We start from the raw sequence: 17,908 nt of genomic DNA, 5'->3' as shown, positions 1-17,908 counted from the left end.
ATTACCATCTGAGAGAGGCTTATTAACATTTATTTCTGTCATTGTGATCTCAGTCTACACATCTTGGCCACAAAGAAAAAAGAAGCAACTATTATGAAAAAAGGAGCAATCTTTAGCTGTTTTAAACATAAGACATTATAATTTCTGTATTGTGTTTATGTAATTTCCAATCTCATTTATTTTATGAAGATGTCAATGTCTACAGTATGTCCTGCTTGATTTGCTACAAAAAGTCCCATAGTGGCAGACTAATTCAGAAGAGCTGCGGGGGTTTCACTTTGTAAAGTCTTTCTTTGACTTTTCACAGTTACCTTCAGAAAATCTAAAATGAAGGTTAAGCAGAGTGAGTGAAGTCAGAATAGGATGGAGAATAAGGTTGAGATTTAATGTTGAATGAGACCTCAGAAGTAATTCATTATTCCTCTTTTCTAGTAGAGCACAAATGCAAAACAGTTGAAAGGTCTCCCAGTGTAGTTTAGAAGTGATGAAATATTTTACCAGGGCTTGCTGATTCACTGTTCTGAAAAAAAAAATCAACTGAAATTTCTGGTCTATAGATGTGATTTGAGCTCTTGAAATACCTACAGAAATTATACAAATTACATACTAATTTCAAAAAATTAGGAGTAAAAAGAAAGTCTCTTAATGTTCCAGAGTACCAGTGTCTGATTTTACTGTAGCAGAGTGGAAAAGAGTGGTCTGGGTACACTGGAGACCCAGAGGGTCTGTGATGCCAGGGATGTCCACAGGGTAACCACTGAGCTCATTACCAGCTTGGGTCTGCCCTGCCTCTTCCTGCAGCCCCTCCACACATCCCACAAGGAGCTCTCTGTGAAGCCAGAGTCAAGGGCAGGTTACTCTATGCTGAGATCAGATTTCCAGATATAACTGAGGAGAGGAGATGCTGAACTACTTGGTATGATTGATCATAAGGGTCAGGGGCAAAATTTTCTGGTGTCTGGCATTTCTGCCCTGAGACAGCCGCTGTTCCCTGTGGGCAGAGTACCACAGGGTCCCTGCAGTCTGGTGGAGGCAAGGGGTGGCCTAGGTTTTCCTCAAGAACAGCCTTACAGCCCTGCTCACAGACAAGCCTGAAGCATTAGTCCATGGAGCGTATTCCTTAGGAAAACTGTGTGTTCCCATATGTCCCGTGTGCTCAGGGACATGCTGCAGTTTGTCTCACCTGGCAAGATAGCTCAGCAACTGTCAAACTCAGGACAGAGACATGGATATTTCTAGGAGATAATTTTTCCCTTTTAAACTTCAGATATAAAAATAATATTAAGTGTTCCCTGGAAACCCTGGATTTGCCCACATCAGTGTCAAAACATCCAGTGCATCCTAGAACTGACCCCTGCCTGCCTGAAGCATGCATTCACACTCCAAAGCATGTAGAGCTGCTTAACAGATCTTTCCTGAAAATATGCAAGGTACTTTCCAAGACCCGACTGCTAAGGAGCTGCCCATAATGAGATACAATAAAGCTAGAAAGCTACACTTTACTGCCATTTAAATGTTTTGTATTTTTATTTTGAAGGTCTCTTTGATTTGAATGCTTTCACCTACAATAGCTTTGTTTTTGCAGGTCAATTTTTTCTTTTTGCTTAACATTGTCCGAGTTTTGGTGACAAAGCTGAGAGATACCCACCGTGCCGAGTCCAACATGTATATGAAAGCTGTCAGAGCCACTTTAATCCTGGTGCCCTTACTGGGAATTCAGTTTGTTATTATTCCCTGGAGACCAGAAAACCGACTTGCTGGAGAAATATATGATTACATCATGCATATACTAATGCATTACCAGGTATGTAGCACCTTCAGTGTAGTTGAATTGTTTGGTGTTAAACTGATTTACTCAAAGATGCTGTTACCAGGGGTTTTGCCCTGAAGCTGAAAATAACTGCGTTTTCAGGTTTTTTCCAACCATTTCACAGTATTGGATAATCTGCATTTACACAAGCAGCAACACTGTGTAAAGAATAGAGACAAGATAGGGGAAATAATGTAATAAGCCACCAAATTTATCAATTTAAACTATCTCTAAGCCATGGAGAGGAAACTGTATTCACAGAGGGCTTTTTTGTTCCAGCACAACTTCTGCTGAAGTGCTCAAATTGACTGAAACTAGTGCTGTGACCTTAATATTAAAATAAGCAGTGTTTGCAAACTGTTTTTCAGAGGAAATGCCAACACACAAAAGAAAAAAATAAAAGAGACATCTAAGCTTCATTTGGGAGTTCGAATTCCATTATGAGGCAGTTTAAATTATCAGACTGACATTTTGATTTTAAAAATGCTTTGAAAATACAACGTTGTTCAGTAAGTCTAGTTTATTTTCTTTTAGAAATAAAACAAGCCAAATCAAAATGAATTTAAATGCTGGGTTATCTGGCTGACTGACTGGAATATATCCAGTCCTATATTGACTAGGAAAAGAAGTTTTTAAATGCATTTGTGAGTAGTAATCAACATGAGTGAATATGGTGACCTACTTCTTGCTCCCATTCATGTGGAAGGTAAGTGAAGAAATTATTTTAATGCTTTAATAAGAAAACAGCTTAAAAATCAATAGTGCTTTTTCCTTAAATGATATGATAAATAAGGATACCAAAATCTACGCATCCTGTCAGATTATATATACTGCTTATCGTCCTTATCCCTTCCAAACTGTGTGTGTTCCTGCTGCTGCATGGAGAGAATAACTGAAGTTATAGGTCTGCTTTTGAAGGGTATGACATCTTATATTACAGTTCTGCTTGAAAGAAATGACAGCCTTGTTTCTTCTATTCTCGCCTGTATTGTTACTTTTTCATTTACAAGAGCTATAAAGGAATATCTCCAAATTAGTTTTTTGGTGACAAATTATTTGATTACAGTTCTAACAAGCTAGGATAAGACAGAGTGTTACAATAATCACTTTACTCTTAAAATATCCTTTTAATCCTGTGCAGTTGTTGGAGAATTGCAATGCCAATTATAATTGTCTTAATTAAAAATTCTAATTGTCATCATTCTGCAATAGAAAGTCACCAAACTGAGGTTGAAATGGAGGCTGCACTGATGAAGGGGGTTGGGTGAAGGAGGGATCCAAGGCAGGAAAGTTCCATCCCTGATGGGTTCCTTCTGCTCACACAGAAGAATTCTTGACACCTCTGCAGTACAATCTCAGTGTACTTCCTGCTAGAATTTGGCCTTTTAGAGGGGCTGTGCAGTTTTCCTGCTGACTGCAGCCGACTGCAATCCTCCCTTTTCCACTTAGACTGGATTTTTAATTGTAACCTAAAATAAACATTCTTAATCCTTTCCCTAACGTTTCTTGTATGCATATTTAAGATTGGTCACCAGCTGTATAATCCGGTGTTTATTTTCTTCCAGTGCTGGTCCTGTAATTAGCAGATACTGTATTAGCTGGTGTAATGACTGTGTTTTCCTGCTACCTATTGTGCTCCCATGACCCACAGCACAGCCAGCCTATGAAAACACCAGCAAGAGTCTGTGGGGTTTTGCAGCTCATGGCATGTCAGTCTAATAAAAGCAGACATCCTGGGAAATATCACCAATCTTAGTTTGGTGCACAATGTTATACATTCTGCATTTCTGCACTGGTTAAATGAGAAAATTGAATGCCTTTTTAAGAACAGAAAGAGAGACGGGATTTCACAGTGCATGACTTTCTTTTGGTGAATGTGAAGGATTGATGTGTTAGTTATATAATTCGTGTACACAGAAATGGTGCAAACAAGCACTGCAGTCCACTGTAAAACTCAGAGGATAAGAAAGAATTTTTTCACAAAAAAAACCTGCAATGCTATTTCTTTCAGAGAATGGTTTTCCCAGTTGAAAAACAACACACCAGTATTTTATTATTTTTATTTTATTATATTTTATTTATCACCAAGGTAGATTTCCTCTGCTGAAGTCACTTTTGAATAACAGCAGAAGCCTGGTTTTGATCTGTCCCGCTTGTTGGCATCAATGTAATTGTGTAATCAGAAAGTAATTGTGATGGCATCAATGCTCACCATTTTAAGCAGAAGTGATTTTTCAAATACAGCTCTGTGAACAATTCACAAACACTGAATGTCTACTGTATGTGTCTTTCACACAATGGACCTGATTCTTCTTAACAGATCCAAAGAACAGACACATAAATGATTAAAAAATAGAAGGCTGGCTTTTGTGCTGCAAATGGGAGTACATATACTTTTCCAGACCAGCTAGCCAAATTCCCATTAATCCTCTAAGTGTAGAGGTTCATATCTCTTCTCACCATCACCAATATCAGCTCTTTAGCCTCCAGAACTTTGAAATGAAAAGTACACCAGGCAAGAGAAAGACATTTCACCCGTTACACTGTGATTTAACCCCAGCTGGTGACTCAGCCCCACAGAGCCCCTCACTCGTTCCCTGCACTGGCATGGAGGAGAGAACTGGAAGGGTAAAAGTGAAAACAGGGAAAACTCGTGGGTTGAGATAAAGGTTGAGATAAGTTTAGTAGATAAAGAAAAAGCCATATATGCAAGCAAAGCAAAATAGAGAATTCATTCTCACCTTCTCACGGCCAGGCAGGTGCTCAGCTATCCTCAGGGATTTAGGGCTCCATCACATGCGAAAAATTACCTGGAACAAAAAAAATCCAGCACTCAAAACATCCCCCTTTTTCTTCTTCTCCCATGTTTTATGCTCATCATGATGCTATATGATCTGGAGTATTCCTTGGATCTGCTGTGTTCAGCTGTCCTGACTGTGTCCCCTCCCAACTCCTTGTGCACTCCCAACCCACTCAAGGTGGTGTGAGATAAAAAGCAACAAAGGCCTTAACTTTTGGAGGCCCTGCTCAGCCATAGCTAAAAAAACATCCCTGCATTATCAACATTGTTTCCAGCCCACATCCACAGATGAGCCCTACACTAGCTACTATGAAGAAATTAACTCTACACAAAACCAGCACACCTTAATTGGAATGACTTGCATGGGTTGGGATGCTGTAGAGGCATTGATGAACACACAGAGCTATCTTATTTCACAGAGCTCCTAAATTAGGCACCACAAAGCAAACATTTGCACTCCACAAGAGCCAGTGAGTTGCAGATCTACATTAAAGGACCTGATCTTCAAAACTTGGCAGATGATGGTGAAAGCACATGAAAGATGCAAAGTTCCTCAGGCTGTAAAGCACTAGGGTACTGGATATGCCAGCTCCTTGCACACTTCTGGCATGAAAACACATCTGTCAAAAGCCTGAACCCCCCATCATGCTGGCCAGTGAAGACAAAATGGTACAGCTGGGCAAAGGGACAGCCTCCTGTGCAGGAGTGGAGCAGCACCAGCCCTTAGTCCTGCACGTAGCTGCATTCAGGTCTCCATTCCAAGACAGAGCAGGAGAGATGTGGCTTGTGCCTGATGACCTGGCAGGGCCTCCTGCAGCTCTGCTGGTGCTGGGGCTGGAGATGAAGCTTCCTTCATCCTTGGAACCACTGAAAATCTCCCAAACCAATCCACGGATGAACAAGCCTTAACCTTCAAGCTCCCTACACCAACTGTCCCATTCTATCTCCAGCACCTTCAAGCCAGGATTTTAGAGGCTGTCAGGTTACGTAAAATGACACTGTCACTGGGCCAGAGGAGAGAGCCATGGAGGTCTGTGAGGGAGGGGTGGAGGAACAGCTCCTGAATCAACACAAGCAGCTAAAGCTACTCTTCTCAATACCTTGGTGACTGAGGCTCTAAATGTGTAAGTCTACCTCTAATGAGAAATTAAAATGCTATTCAGCATGAGGGCCTTGTTTTTTATTGACAAATGAAAAGGGATTTTCCTGCTGAACAGGGAGTAATCACAATCTTTTTCTCCACAAGTTAGATCCCTTGTGTGCCACTGAGCAACTTCTAAGCAGCACCCTCAGGACAGCAGCACCCACCCTGCCAGGCAGGAGGATGCAGCTCAGAGGTGCCTGTTCTGGCACAAGCATATTTTGAATCTTTTAGGCTTGGGTTTGAACTGCATATACATCCACACTGCCTCCAAGTTTTAAATTCAGCTTTCTGTGCAGCCTTACCCAGAACAAAATTAACCCATTTAAAAGTAGTCTGTTAAAAATAGTGAGAAATTGCAATGTATTTTAGAAGGTATTCATTCCATCTGTTTCTCAGTTTAAAAGGAAATAAATATCCTCTGTAATGCCAAACCAGGCAGAAATATTTTCTCCTTCTGTTCAAACATAAGGTTATAGGACTGCCTTTGACAGTATAAATTTATTATTATTTTCTGGAGGTTTTTTTCCTCTTTGAATTATTAGTAGTTTAGAAACTTCTTAATATTTTGACCCAATTAAGATTGGATAAAATATTTTTTTGTAGGCTGGATATAATAAAGTGGCACTTTTATGTGAAAATTTCATGCAAAAAATGACGATAATGAAACCCTCATAGAGAGCAGGAGAAGAAGCAAAGCATGAGCTTTGGCTGATGGGATGTCTCTATCATTTTGCAGCAGGTGGGCTGCCATCTTCAGCACTCCTCATGACAATCTCCCCACCTCAGTGGCAGCAGAAACTGCACAGACACATTCTGTGCTTTGCTTTCTTTTTTCATGTAACATAAATTAACAATTCATAATCCAGTTATTTACCTCAGAGGTGCTGTGTGAGTGTGCTGTAAATTAAGGTGGTGAGAAATGCACTGCTGTTTTTCTCAAAACTTTTTAGAATGAGAGAGGTGGGAATGGGATGTACTTCTATGAACAACCTCAGCCATGCTTTTCTTTTCTTATTTTTTTTCTGTCCATTCAGCTCCAGAAGTGAGAAGTGAATGGACATGGAACATCTGCAGAGAGAATCAAAAACTGATTTTTATATTATGGCCACCTATACATTATCTTTTACCATCAATAATGAATATATAACCCTACTAAAATCTTAACAGCAACACAGTGTATAGTTTATTAGGACAGAAACTAGGGCCCTGGACATGGTCAGGAACAGTAGGAATAAGTATATCTATACATGCTTTCTTAGTTGAATGGAAGCATAAGCTCAAATAAAAAAATTAAAAGAGGTATGACAAATCTATGTAAATTTGCAGTATCTGCATAGGCAAGGTTTTATTTATTTATTTTTAACCTGAGCAAATTACTCAAACTTCTCTTCAAGACACTCATGTCTTCTAGATAAAAATCAAATACCTGTCAAGCAAAGAATTTACTTAGACCAGTATAGTCACTTAAACACTGGAGAAGACTCACTACAGTGTTAATAAGGTATGCGAAGGTCTGAGAGCTGCTGTCTCTGGACAATGCCTATGGCATGATTCAGCTCAAAGCCATATTCATTTGTTCTTCACATAGTTTCAGAAATACTTTCAGAAGAAGTCATTAAAGGCCCTCATCTTAAAATAAATATATTCTTCATTTCCTCTTTCAACACCATAGCCAAGGTTATCTTGCTGGGAGCAGACAATATATCACAGGTTAGTTTAACAACTCCACACAGTGGCAGAGAGATATAATTGACTTAGACATCTCCTCCTCAGCTAGAATTGTATCCTGAGCGAAAACCAGTGGCAGTTAGATTTGGAAGATATGAGTAAAAGAGATATGAGAAATAACCCATGGGCCTTAAATTAAATAATTAACCTACGTATAGTCTGTTACATGTTTTAATAGATCCACTGTAGAATTATGGTCATCCCAAGCCCTCCTGGGGCTGGTGACTGCTACTGATACCTCTGGAGCTTTACAGCTGAAGATAACAATGGTCCTCTGCACTATGGGCAAAACTTTATGCATAAAAAGAAGAAATGGAAAACAAAATAGAAATAGAAATAGAAATAGAAATAGAAATAGAAATAGAAATAGAAATAGAAATAGAAATAATAGAAAATGAGATGGCGGAGTTCAGAGGGCCATGGCAGGTGGAAGAAGAGCAATGGGATATGCATGGAACAGACTAGAGAAGATAATTTCTTCAGCCAGAACATGTACTACATGCATGGTCTCAAAATAACAAGATGCCAGGTGTGCTTTCAGCTCTCTATAAACTAGAAGAGAAACTGAAAGGGATGTGAGGCATCACTCCACCTTCCTCTTTAGCTTTTCTGTCAGAAGCTGACTGGAGAAAACATTAGTTAAGGAACTACACTCCAGAATAACAGAAAAGTGGAGCAATTGCAGGATGTAACAGAATTCCAAAACCATACAGGAACAGAATTGGAAAATGGCTTCGCTTCAATAGTTCAGGTTCAATTTCTGTCCTTAGGTGAACTGAGGTTCCCACATTCCACCTAAACACTCTCACTGAAGAACAAAGTTGAAAAAATTTCTCTGCTTCTTTCTCTCCCACTGCTATCTTCTGATTTTCCATGCCTCATGTACTGTCCACTGAGCATCCCTGCTCCCAGAGGAACTCCAGATCCATCTGGTTTGCCATGGTGGCTGACTGCTGTTAGTGAAACCACATTTAGCACAACAGCAGACCCTGCTGCAGGGGTGCACAGTGCAATTCAAGAGCAGAGGTTTTGCCCAGCTGTGCCCATTCCTGCAGCACACACAGCACAAACAGGGTTGGTATAAGCTGCAAGGAACTGGCCCATTTTCTACCCTTGCAAAAAGTTTGATGTAGGAGTGTCTGGTCTGGCTGAAGCCCTGCTTTAGAGTTGTAAGGTTTTATTGGAACTTCTGGAGCTTCTCAGCCCAAAACTTATGGACAAGCTATTGCGTATTGCTTACTGCATGCTGGGATTTGGGTTTTTTGAGAATATTCACTGTATTGCCAAGATATAAAAAGAAACTTTTTTTTCCTCACTATGTCTACCTTTGTCCTCCTCCTACATGCTGTTTCATGGTGATATTTGAATTTATGTCAAATTACAAATTCTGCATCAGAGAAAAATCTATTAGAGAGAAATAATTGTCAATATTGAAGTGGCCAGCAGTTGTCCAAACCAGCCTGTGTATCTGTATATAAGCATTTTGTTAAAAAGTTACTGCTTATCCTGTTTGTGGTGCAAAATATACATCTGAGAGTCCAAGGCATTTTGCAAAGCATAATCTACAATTCAACCGGTAATCATTTAAATGAAGGTTTTATAGAAAAGGTACAGCTGTAAAGCTCTTCAGAACAGCCCTTGGGAACATCATCTGCATTGCAGTTTTTCCCTCAATTTCACAAACTGCCATACATTTAGTTCATAATAACTGCTTTAAGTAATTTAAAATGAAGGCATTTGGCTCCCAGTAATGCTATGTAATGCTATTTTAATAAAAGCGAGCGCAGCTAGGACATGGACCAGTGTAACCACATAATCCTGAATGGCAGGCTCTCTGTGCAAGAATTTTCTCTCTTATTAATTTCACACTCTCCCATCTCATATTCCTGCCTTGGCCCTGTTTAATCTTATAGCAGTGATATAATGCTATATGAACAACTGTGGTGATGATGAAGTTAACTTGAAGCCACTTACAACCAAGCTATGAGGTGCAGTATCTCTTTTTTTTCTCCCTCTCTACCTTCTACTTCATGAGCTGGGTTTTTTTTTCCTTTTTCTGGCCACTTACACCTCTTCCTTCTCATATCATCTCCATCCATTGTGATGCCCAACATAGCAGTTCACTTACCCTGACATAGACTTCAATTTAAAGCCTTCCTGGGACAGCTGGATTCTCTGTGTCTGACACTTTTGACTGGATATCTACACTCTGATGAATGAGGGGCAACATATGGGACAAAATTCCTCTACCATCTCTTCAACAAAATCAGTGGCAGTGTGGCTCTCCTCTGTAACCCAAATCTATACCTACCTTTTATTTTCCTTCTCTACATCTCTTATATATAAATAACTTCATAGCTATAACAGCTAAGCTATAAAATCTAGCAATATTGGGGGGGAAATGGTAAAAAATTATAAAAAGACAAAAAATCCATTTAGTAGCATATCTGTGAAAGATGGGGAGTGTCTGTGATGCAGAGGAAGTAGATTACTGTTTTTATCTTGTATGGATCAAGTCCAAATTTCCAAAATATTATGAAGTCTATATATTCTGATGCCTAAACTCTTTTCTTTTTCTTCTCTGAGGGCTTACTTGTGGCTACCATATTCTGCTTCTTCAATGGTGAGGTGAGTACATGAAATGCAGAGAATGAGCAGAACTTGTAAAATAGACATCCTGTTTTTCCTCAATGCAGATATGAACATGTCACATTATAGACTTTGAAGCCACACCAAGTGGCTTTTACTCTCTACACACAAGCAATGGGTGTGCATTTCTGACAGGTCTCTGCAGAGTGTGACTGGAATACCTCTGAGCAGATTAATCAGGTGTGTTATCATTACAAGGCACATGGCACCTAATGAGGTACAACATGACATTCTTGCCCTGCTATCTGCAAGTTTGAGGTCTAAGTAAAGGAGAAAAATGCTTTACTCCTCTTCCTGTCCCAGAACAGCAGGAAGGACAACAATACTCAATAAGAAGCAGAGAAGATATTCAGGGATCTATCTGAGGAATGCATTGAGGAGCTCAGGCCAGAGCCATGGCAAATCCATCCCTGGTAGCACTGTCAGAGGTGGAGGAGTGCAATTATTTGCACTCCTTTGAGGATTAGCACTGGCCTTTTCACAGTCAATGTTTCTTGTGTAGCAATTGAGAATTAAAAACCCTTGAGGCAAAGATCTCTTCCATTCTTTTACAGCTGGATCATACATATGTATATACACCCACAGTGGGTTTAAGATCCATTTTGCTACTTTTTTTTCCCCCCCCCACAAAAAATAGCAGGTTAAAATATGTCAAAAAGCATTTAAATTCATGCAGAGAGCCATTTTCCAAAGATGGTTGGCAGAAAAAACCTTTTTCAACACTTCAAGAGCATTCAACTGAAGTGAAATAAAACACCATATATCTTAGCAAAGCTAGGAAGTCCATTTTCAATCCAGAGCAGATGAATTAGATACAGAACAAACTTTGTGATGCTAATGCTAAGTAAGTCCACCTAGAGAGTTATTTGTGCTCCTGTTTTTCCCTGTATATTAGTAGAAACCAGTAAATTCCATGTAATGATGTGACCACATTGATGTTTAGATAGAGACTGGAAGCAAGTTATCTTATTGACACAGCTGATTTGATAACATTCAGGTTAGCAGAGAGTATTAAATTCTGCTAGCACTTGTCGACATCTCTGTGCATTTGCCTCTGGCTGACTGCCTGTATAAAACTACAGAGAAACTGAAGAATAAAAAGGAGGAGAGGCCTCAGCTGCAGTTCTGCAGCGTGGCTCCTCAGGAGGCATGAAAGACATTGGCAAAATGTGAGCAGCTAATCACATCAGAACCGAACATGAAATGAGAGCTGTAAAGATCATGCTACAGAACTTCACGGTTTCATGCATCCAACTAAACAAAGCTGAAGACGTGTACAACTCTTTTCCTAACACATTTCTGTCCCCACTATCTTCAGGCTACTATCACCTTTCTCCTTCTGCCCTACTGTCATCACAGCTGAATATCCATGCCCTGGAAACAAAGAAAAACTTCTGATACTTTCTCACATGGAGGACCAGCTATGAAGAAAGTAGAGACCAGTCAGGCATTTTTTGAGGCATCCTCTGCCTATAGGGATGTCTGCATCACTGTGTACAAGCAGTACTGCAGTGTCTCCTCACTGGTCTCCAAAGAACGTGTTACACCAAAATCCTGGTCTTGAACATTGAACAATGAACATCCACTCTCACCAGTGTCACCTCCATTTTTTTTCAGATTAGATTTTGCAAAACAAATTCTCTTAGTGTTTTATAGCTTTCATGCAAAAGTTGTTTCTCCATCTCTAATGAGAACACTCAGATTTGTCTAGATTAAAGGTTATAGCAATGTTAAAAATTAGGAAAGGCCACAATAAAATGCACTGAAAACATGAAGTATCTTAAAGTATATTTGTTTCTTAGTTTCATCAACTAGCATTAATTCCAAAGTACTTTTGGCAATGCTACAATGTCAGAAGAGCATGTCCACCTTCACAGCCCCAGGAATACAATTCTTAAGGAATACATCTGAGGCATCTGCTTGCCAATATGCATGACTGATGACTCCTTGGTGGAGCAGCTCATCAGCATGGAGCAATGTCAGGCAGTAAACACTAATGACTGTGAGGATGCAGGTTTCTCAGGCAAGCTGAGAGTGATTTTATTGGTGCTTGGGTACTTTTCACCATTACACCCATTTTTAAAATCATTGCATCTGCTTCAGATTTTCAGACTGTCAGTTGCAGGAGTAGTGAAAAACCCTCTCATTATTTTCTTCTAGGAAATTTTATTTAGGAAAGCTTTTTTTAGAATTTCCCATTAAGGTGAGCAGTGTTAAAGATGACACATCTCTAATACACACTCAAGACAATTTGGTACTGCTTGCAACAGCACATTACCCATAAACACACAGCAAAATATATGCACTAGAGTAGTGGGCTGGGCTGGGCTGGGCTGAGCCAGGAGAGGATGAAAGGATTGTGACCCCTTTCCCCCATTTATTTCTGCCATTACACCATCTGTAGACATATAAGGCACAAAACCTATTAAAAACAGCAACAGACTAATACCAAGCTGTATTAGGGCCTTTCAGAGGGAGCACTAATCTGAGTTTGACAAAGAAAATTGAGCTAACTTCCCCTCGTCCTGGTGTATGCAGAAGTACATAGAACAAAGACACAGTCTAGTCTTCAGTCGTGATATAACATTTTTTCCAAGCTGCTGCATACATCTGCTGCCATAGAGGCTAAAATTATTTCCCACGAGAAAATTCAGTGTGGGGCAAGAAGATTAATTTTAGTACTGCAGAAGCTTGGCTAATGTGGGATTTACTTTTTTCTACTGGAACATTTAACTTCAAGACTGAATTACATGAAGCTTCTCCAGGACAAACAATGCTAAACTCAGAACCACTTTATTTTGTTTTATAATGCATTCATCACTGCTGCCTCACTAACCTCACTTTAGTACCATGAGCCCATCTATAGAAAGAAATCTAAAAATAATAATAAAAAGCTGTACAAATGTCTTCATTCATCTGGAAGAACACAGGCACAATATATTTTTTTCTTTTGAAATAAAAAATCTTCTTTTACCTTTTCATGTAAAATGTTGGTATCCAGGAGCACTATGGTTTTTCTGTCCAACAGCAACAGTTTTGTACAGATGATACAAGATCTCTGCAATAGTCTGCTCACCAGACCACATTTTCAAGCCAGGGATTGCTTCTAGACTGCAAGGCTGGACAACAGAATGGAAAGCCTATCTGGAGAAAAAACAGCCATGTATCTTATGTGCCAATGAGATGTGAATGGCAAATAGAGAACAAAAAAACCTTTAAAGCCTTGAAGACCAAAGTAAATAAACTTGGGCTCTTCATTGCTTCAGTCTTTGCTTTCTTTTATTTGCCCTCATAGTGGAAAGCATGGCAGGCCCTGTGCCTCCTGGTCCCCAGCTGCCTCCTCCCTCATTAATATGTTGTGGCTGTGCATGTGATTTTTAGTAATGCTGCTTACATATTTAAAATCCATGCCTGAATGCTTTTAGTTGGCAAAGAGTTATGATCATCTGAGATTCTTGGAATCATGGCAGAAAACTAGACTAGTAATAATTACTCAAATGTGGCCAGATCCTTGTACAAGCAAGCAGTTCAGCAGAGAACCAAAAAAAAAGACACTTTGACACTTTGACCTTGTGCTCTCACTGCTGGAGCCTTTTAGACCTGTAAAATGGCACTCCTGGTCATGGGCTGGACTGGAAAGGGTGTGTCTGTTGTCTGCCCACCATACCTACAATGTAAGCATCACTCCTTTGAAGAAAAAAAATATAAGCTCCTCATGACAGGCTCTGTGAGACTCAGGGACATTGTTCCTCCCTCTCCAGTTAGCCACGCTGTCATCTCCAGACCTGTGGTTGCCCTGGTGGATTGCCAGACTCCAGTTCAGCTGAGAGCTGCTGAGGAGCTTGTGAGGAGCTTCTCACCTGCACAGCAGCCCTTGTCCCCATGCAAGAGTGGCCAAAGCCTCAGGGTCTGTGCAGGGGGCAGGGGAAGGAGAGGGCGAGGAGGGGAACAGAAGGACTCTAAGAGCAGGCTCTTGCTGCCTTCACTGTAAAGATGGTGACATGAATCTGAATGTCATCCATGTGAAATGCAAGCACGGTCACCTTGAAGGCCAGAAGCGCACAGTGGCTGGTGATTGTGGTGCAGTGGGGGAGAGGAGGCTGGGGCAGGCAGAGCCACTGTGCACAGACAAGCTTTCTGTATAATCCTCCTTGTACCTGCCCTAGATACCCCACTAAGATACAGGGAAACTCACTGTCTAATACCTCTGAAGATTTTTTTTCCAGTCCCTCTGCATAGCTTCTGGGGTGATAAAGCTACAGTATTCATACTGTAATATCAAAAGACAATTTTAAAGTGACTAAAATCTTTACAAAGTTTAACTCGTGTGATATTTCTGTATCGAGTGCTGCCACTGCATTAGTCTTTGACCCAGTAATTCTTTCTCAGTAATAAACGTGGGTGATAGTATGATAAAACATCCCTGCATGCAGCTATTTCACTTTAATTCTCAATATTGGCATAGTAAAGCTTGCTCACAGCCCAAGTAATTAAAGTTTCATTGTGACCATATGCCTTTCCTGCACTCGATATCTAATTAACCTCCACACAGCTACTTCAGGGTTTTTTTTTTCTTTATATGTTAGGAGAAGGTGACTAGCAATACATTCTCCAGATGACAAACAGTGCCCACCTCCACAGGAGCACAAAAAGTTGTAGACTCCTCTCAATGCCTCACTTGCACTTGTCTTCCTCTGGAGGAGAGGGTCATTTACACCAGATTATTGTGTCAAACTGCTGCTATTCTCAATTTTTGTTGTTCAGAATCACTGATCTAAACAAAAAGAGTCAGGATTTGCCCACTTTCTGCTCATGTCACAACACTATCAAGAGCTGCCATGCATGGACATGCAGAGGGAGAAGTTCTTATTCCTTGGCAGGACTCAATAGTTTAAATAATTTCCTAGTATCACGTATAACACCAATCTTAATGTAAATGTTGAATAAAATATCTTATTCCTAGCAGATTACTGTTCAAAGTTTGAAATCTTCTGCCACGCAGAGGGCTATGACCATTTTAAATTTTGTGAGTGCAGAACCTGTTTTTAAATTATCAGAACAAAATCTTTGTTTAGCTGTCCTCATCCTCTAACTCTTTCCACACAACTAGTCTTGGCAAGCTCATGAAGTGTACTTACACTTTGCCATTCATGGCAAAGGCTCATTACTCAAGGCTGAGCTTCCTCAGGTATCAAAATGCATTAGGCATTTCAGGGGCAAGAATCCAGCTGTAGCATCAGCCTTCCCTTCCCTTCCCTTCCCTTCCCTTCCCTTCCCTTCCCTTCCCTTTCCCTTCCCTTCCCTTCCCTTCCCTTCCCTTCCCTTCCCTTCCCTTCCCTTCCCTTCCCTTCCCTTCCCTTCCCTTCCCATCACAGGGTTTATATGCTGCCTCACCTTACCTGTGTGTTTGTCTGACAGGTGCAAGGGGCTCTGAAGAGGCAGTGGACACAGTACAAAACCCAGTGGGGCCAAAGGCGCCGAGAGCACTGCTCCACACGATCTACCTCCTACACTGCCACGTCAATCACAGAGGTCCCTGTTTACCTGTACCATCATGACCCCAGCAATGAACAGTTAAATGGAAGATATGTAGAGGACTCTGAACTCGTTGCACTAAAATCTGGAGAAACATCTGCTTAGCTCAGCACCAGCCACTGCTGCCACATTGTTTCATGTTCTGCTCGTGAAAAAACTGGGGAGAAGGGTGGGAGAGTGGAAATCCAAGATGCTGTGTCAGAGTGTGGGCCCAGGCAGAAGGGCACATCCTATTCAAACCACATCAACCTCTGACAGCAATGATGTAAAGGGAATGTGATGCAGACCTGGAATAGCATTTTTCCTGTGCACTGGAGCAGGGAGTGAACATGGACCTGCCCACCAGGCTGTGTAATCTCCACATCTCCTGATGCCAGCTGTATGAAGTGACCATCTGACATTTTAACAACCCCAGGTAGCCGATAGCAGATAGGAAAGAAAGAACCAGCATGTGGCAATTGGAAACTTTCAGCACTTTTTGCTTTTGGTACTTTTCTTTAACATTAGATTTTAAACCATCAACTTTCACAAAGCATAACTGACTTGGAGTCCTTTATTTTTTCCTTTTTAATGAGCTTGATAACTGCTTAAAAGATTTTGCACATTGCGAGACAAATCAAACATATGAACAGCAGAAAGTCATTCCAAAGTATTGAAATCTTGATAATTTCCAAAGAATGCCACAAAAAATTACCATTCTCGAAGGATACCCCAAAATATTATCATCTCATTAGCAGGAGCATAAAGCAAATTAAGGTGAAACAGTCATTGCATACCAAGATCTCGAACACCCTCAGAGAAACTATCAGTTCTTCAGGTTTAATGACACAAGTCCTGAAGGCATCTCAAAATAGATTTCATTGAACAATACTGCTAGTTCAAAAATATTTATTTATAGGAAGAATTGTTACCCTACTACTCTGCCCAGAAACTCATCATTAAGACACAATTCTCTCACTTTGAATAAACCGTGAAATTTTTTGGGGGAACTATGGTTTTATTTAATAAGCATTCTGAGTTGAGTGCTAGATGAATGCTTGTCTCTGTTACAAATTGATGATCATGGCAGTAAATGTTCCCTGAAAGAAAATCAGAAAGATTTCCTGAAAGAAATCAGAAACTAATATTTTAGCACAGGAAGCATCTTTTTTTAGAATCTGGTTGCTGTCCTGAGTTCCTAATCATTAGATAGTCTTGCCAAAAACCTTTATAATCTATTTCCGCTTCTATTTAAATTAACACACAAATCCCTGTTAACTTGGATGAGCAACCATCTTCAGTGCGCAGAAATGAGTTATGCAATACAGTTCAGTGTAGACTTCAAAAACATGAGGCCATTTCCTCCACAACGATTTGAAACCAATTTTAAATATTGTATCCAGACAGGCTGATTTTCCTTCCCCAACACAACCAGACCCTAAGCTTTATCCTCAATTTGTAGATTTTAAGTGGAGGAAAAATATTCATGTCTAGCTACATGGGTCACCATCTCACTGGAAAAGTCCCTTCCAGGAATGGGTTCATGAGGAGTAGCTGTAAAGCCAGCACTATGAGAAGGGACCAGACTCACTCTATCCATACATGAGGCAATGCCTCGCAGGGAAGGGGCTGTTATGTTTTCACCACCAGCACATGCACCAGCTGTGCACATGTTGTCCCCAGACTGAGGAGGAAGCTGCTGGCTCTGCCACTGTAGAACAAAAGAGGAGCTGGGGAGCAAGAAGGGATTTTCTGCTGGCAGTGCAGATTATCACAATGTCAATCCAGCAGAACACTCAATATACCATCACGTGTGCTTATTCAAGCCACATAACTATTTTTCAGATTTCAAGGAATACAAAGACAGTTATTTTTTGAAACAACAGTATTTCTCACATTGCTGTTTCTACTTTCACCAGTGAACAATAGGAAATATAGGAGTCAGTTCTTAAAGACAATAAAGTGGCTCTACTACGAACCTGTATTATTCTGAATAGCTTTAGGGCACAAATGACCTGATTGTAAAAGAAATGTGCATAATATAGAGAGTTTACTAATGAAAATGGTGGGTTTAATAATGTACATGTTTAAAACATGTAAGTGCAAGTTGTTTCACAGTCAGTTATGTTCATGTGGATGTACAAAATGGAAATGCTTTACCATTATATTGATTGTTTTCTTTCTTCGCTACTGATACTTTCTTGCTCTGTTTAGTAGAGTGCTCTGAAAAGCCAGATCCAGGGATCTGAGGTTTAGGATATTG

At 40.3% G+C, this 17,908-nt stretch overlaps 1 protein-coding gene across 1 annotated transcript in view; it reads left to right on the top strand.

Moving 5' to 3' along the window:
• Positions 1 to 17,408, top strand: part of CALCR (calcitonin receptor) — a 68,126-nt gene extending 50,718 nt beyond the window's left edge. The window contains exons 10-12 of the mRNA XM_066324169.1: positions 1,586 to 1,804; positions 10,069 to 10,110; positions 15,550 to 17,408. Coding sequence (XP_066180266.1) covers positions 1,586 to 1,804; positions 10,069 to 10,110; positions 15,550 to 15,771 — 483 coding nt within the window. The 3' untranslated portion in view covers positions 15,772 to 17,408. The remainder of the gene's footprint in view (positions 1 to 1,585; positions 1,805 to 10,068; positions 10,111 to 15,549) is intronic.
• The last annotated feature ends 500 nt before the right edge of the window (positions 17,409 to 17,908 follow it).

This window comes from Sylvia atricapilla, chromosome 1 (genome assembly GCF_009819655.1).
Source record: "Sylvia atricapilla isolate bSylAtr1 chromosome 1, bSylAtr1.pri, whole genome shotgun sequence".
Classification (NCBI taxonomy): domain Eukaryota; kingdom Metazoa; phylum Chordata; class Aves; order Passeriformes; family Sylviidae; genus Sylvia; species Sylvia atricapilla.
Note: the sequence above shows the minus strand (reverse complement) of the source record. Positions and strands in the feature narration are given on the sequence as shown.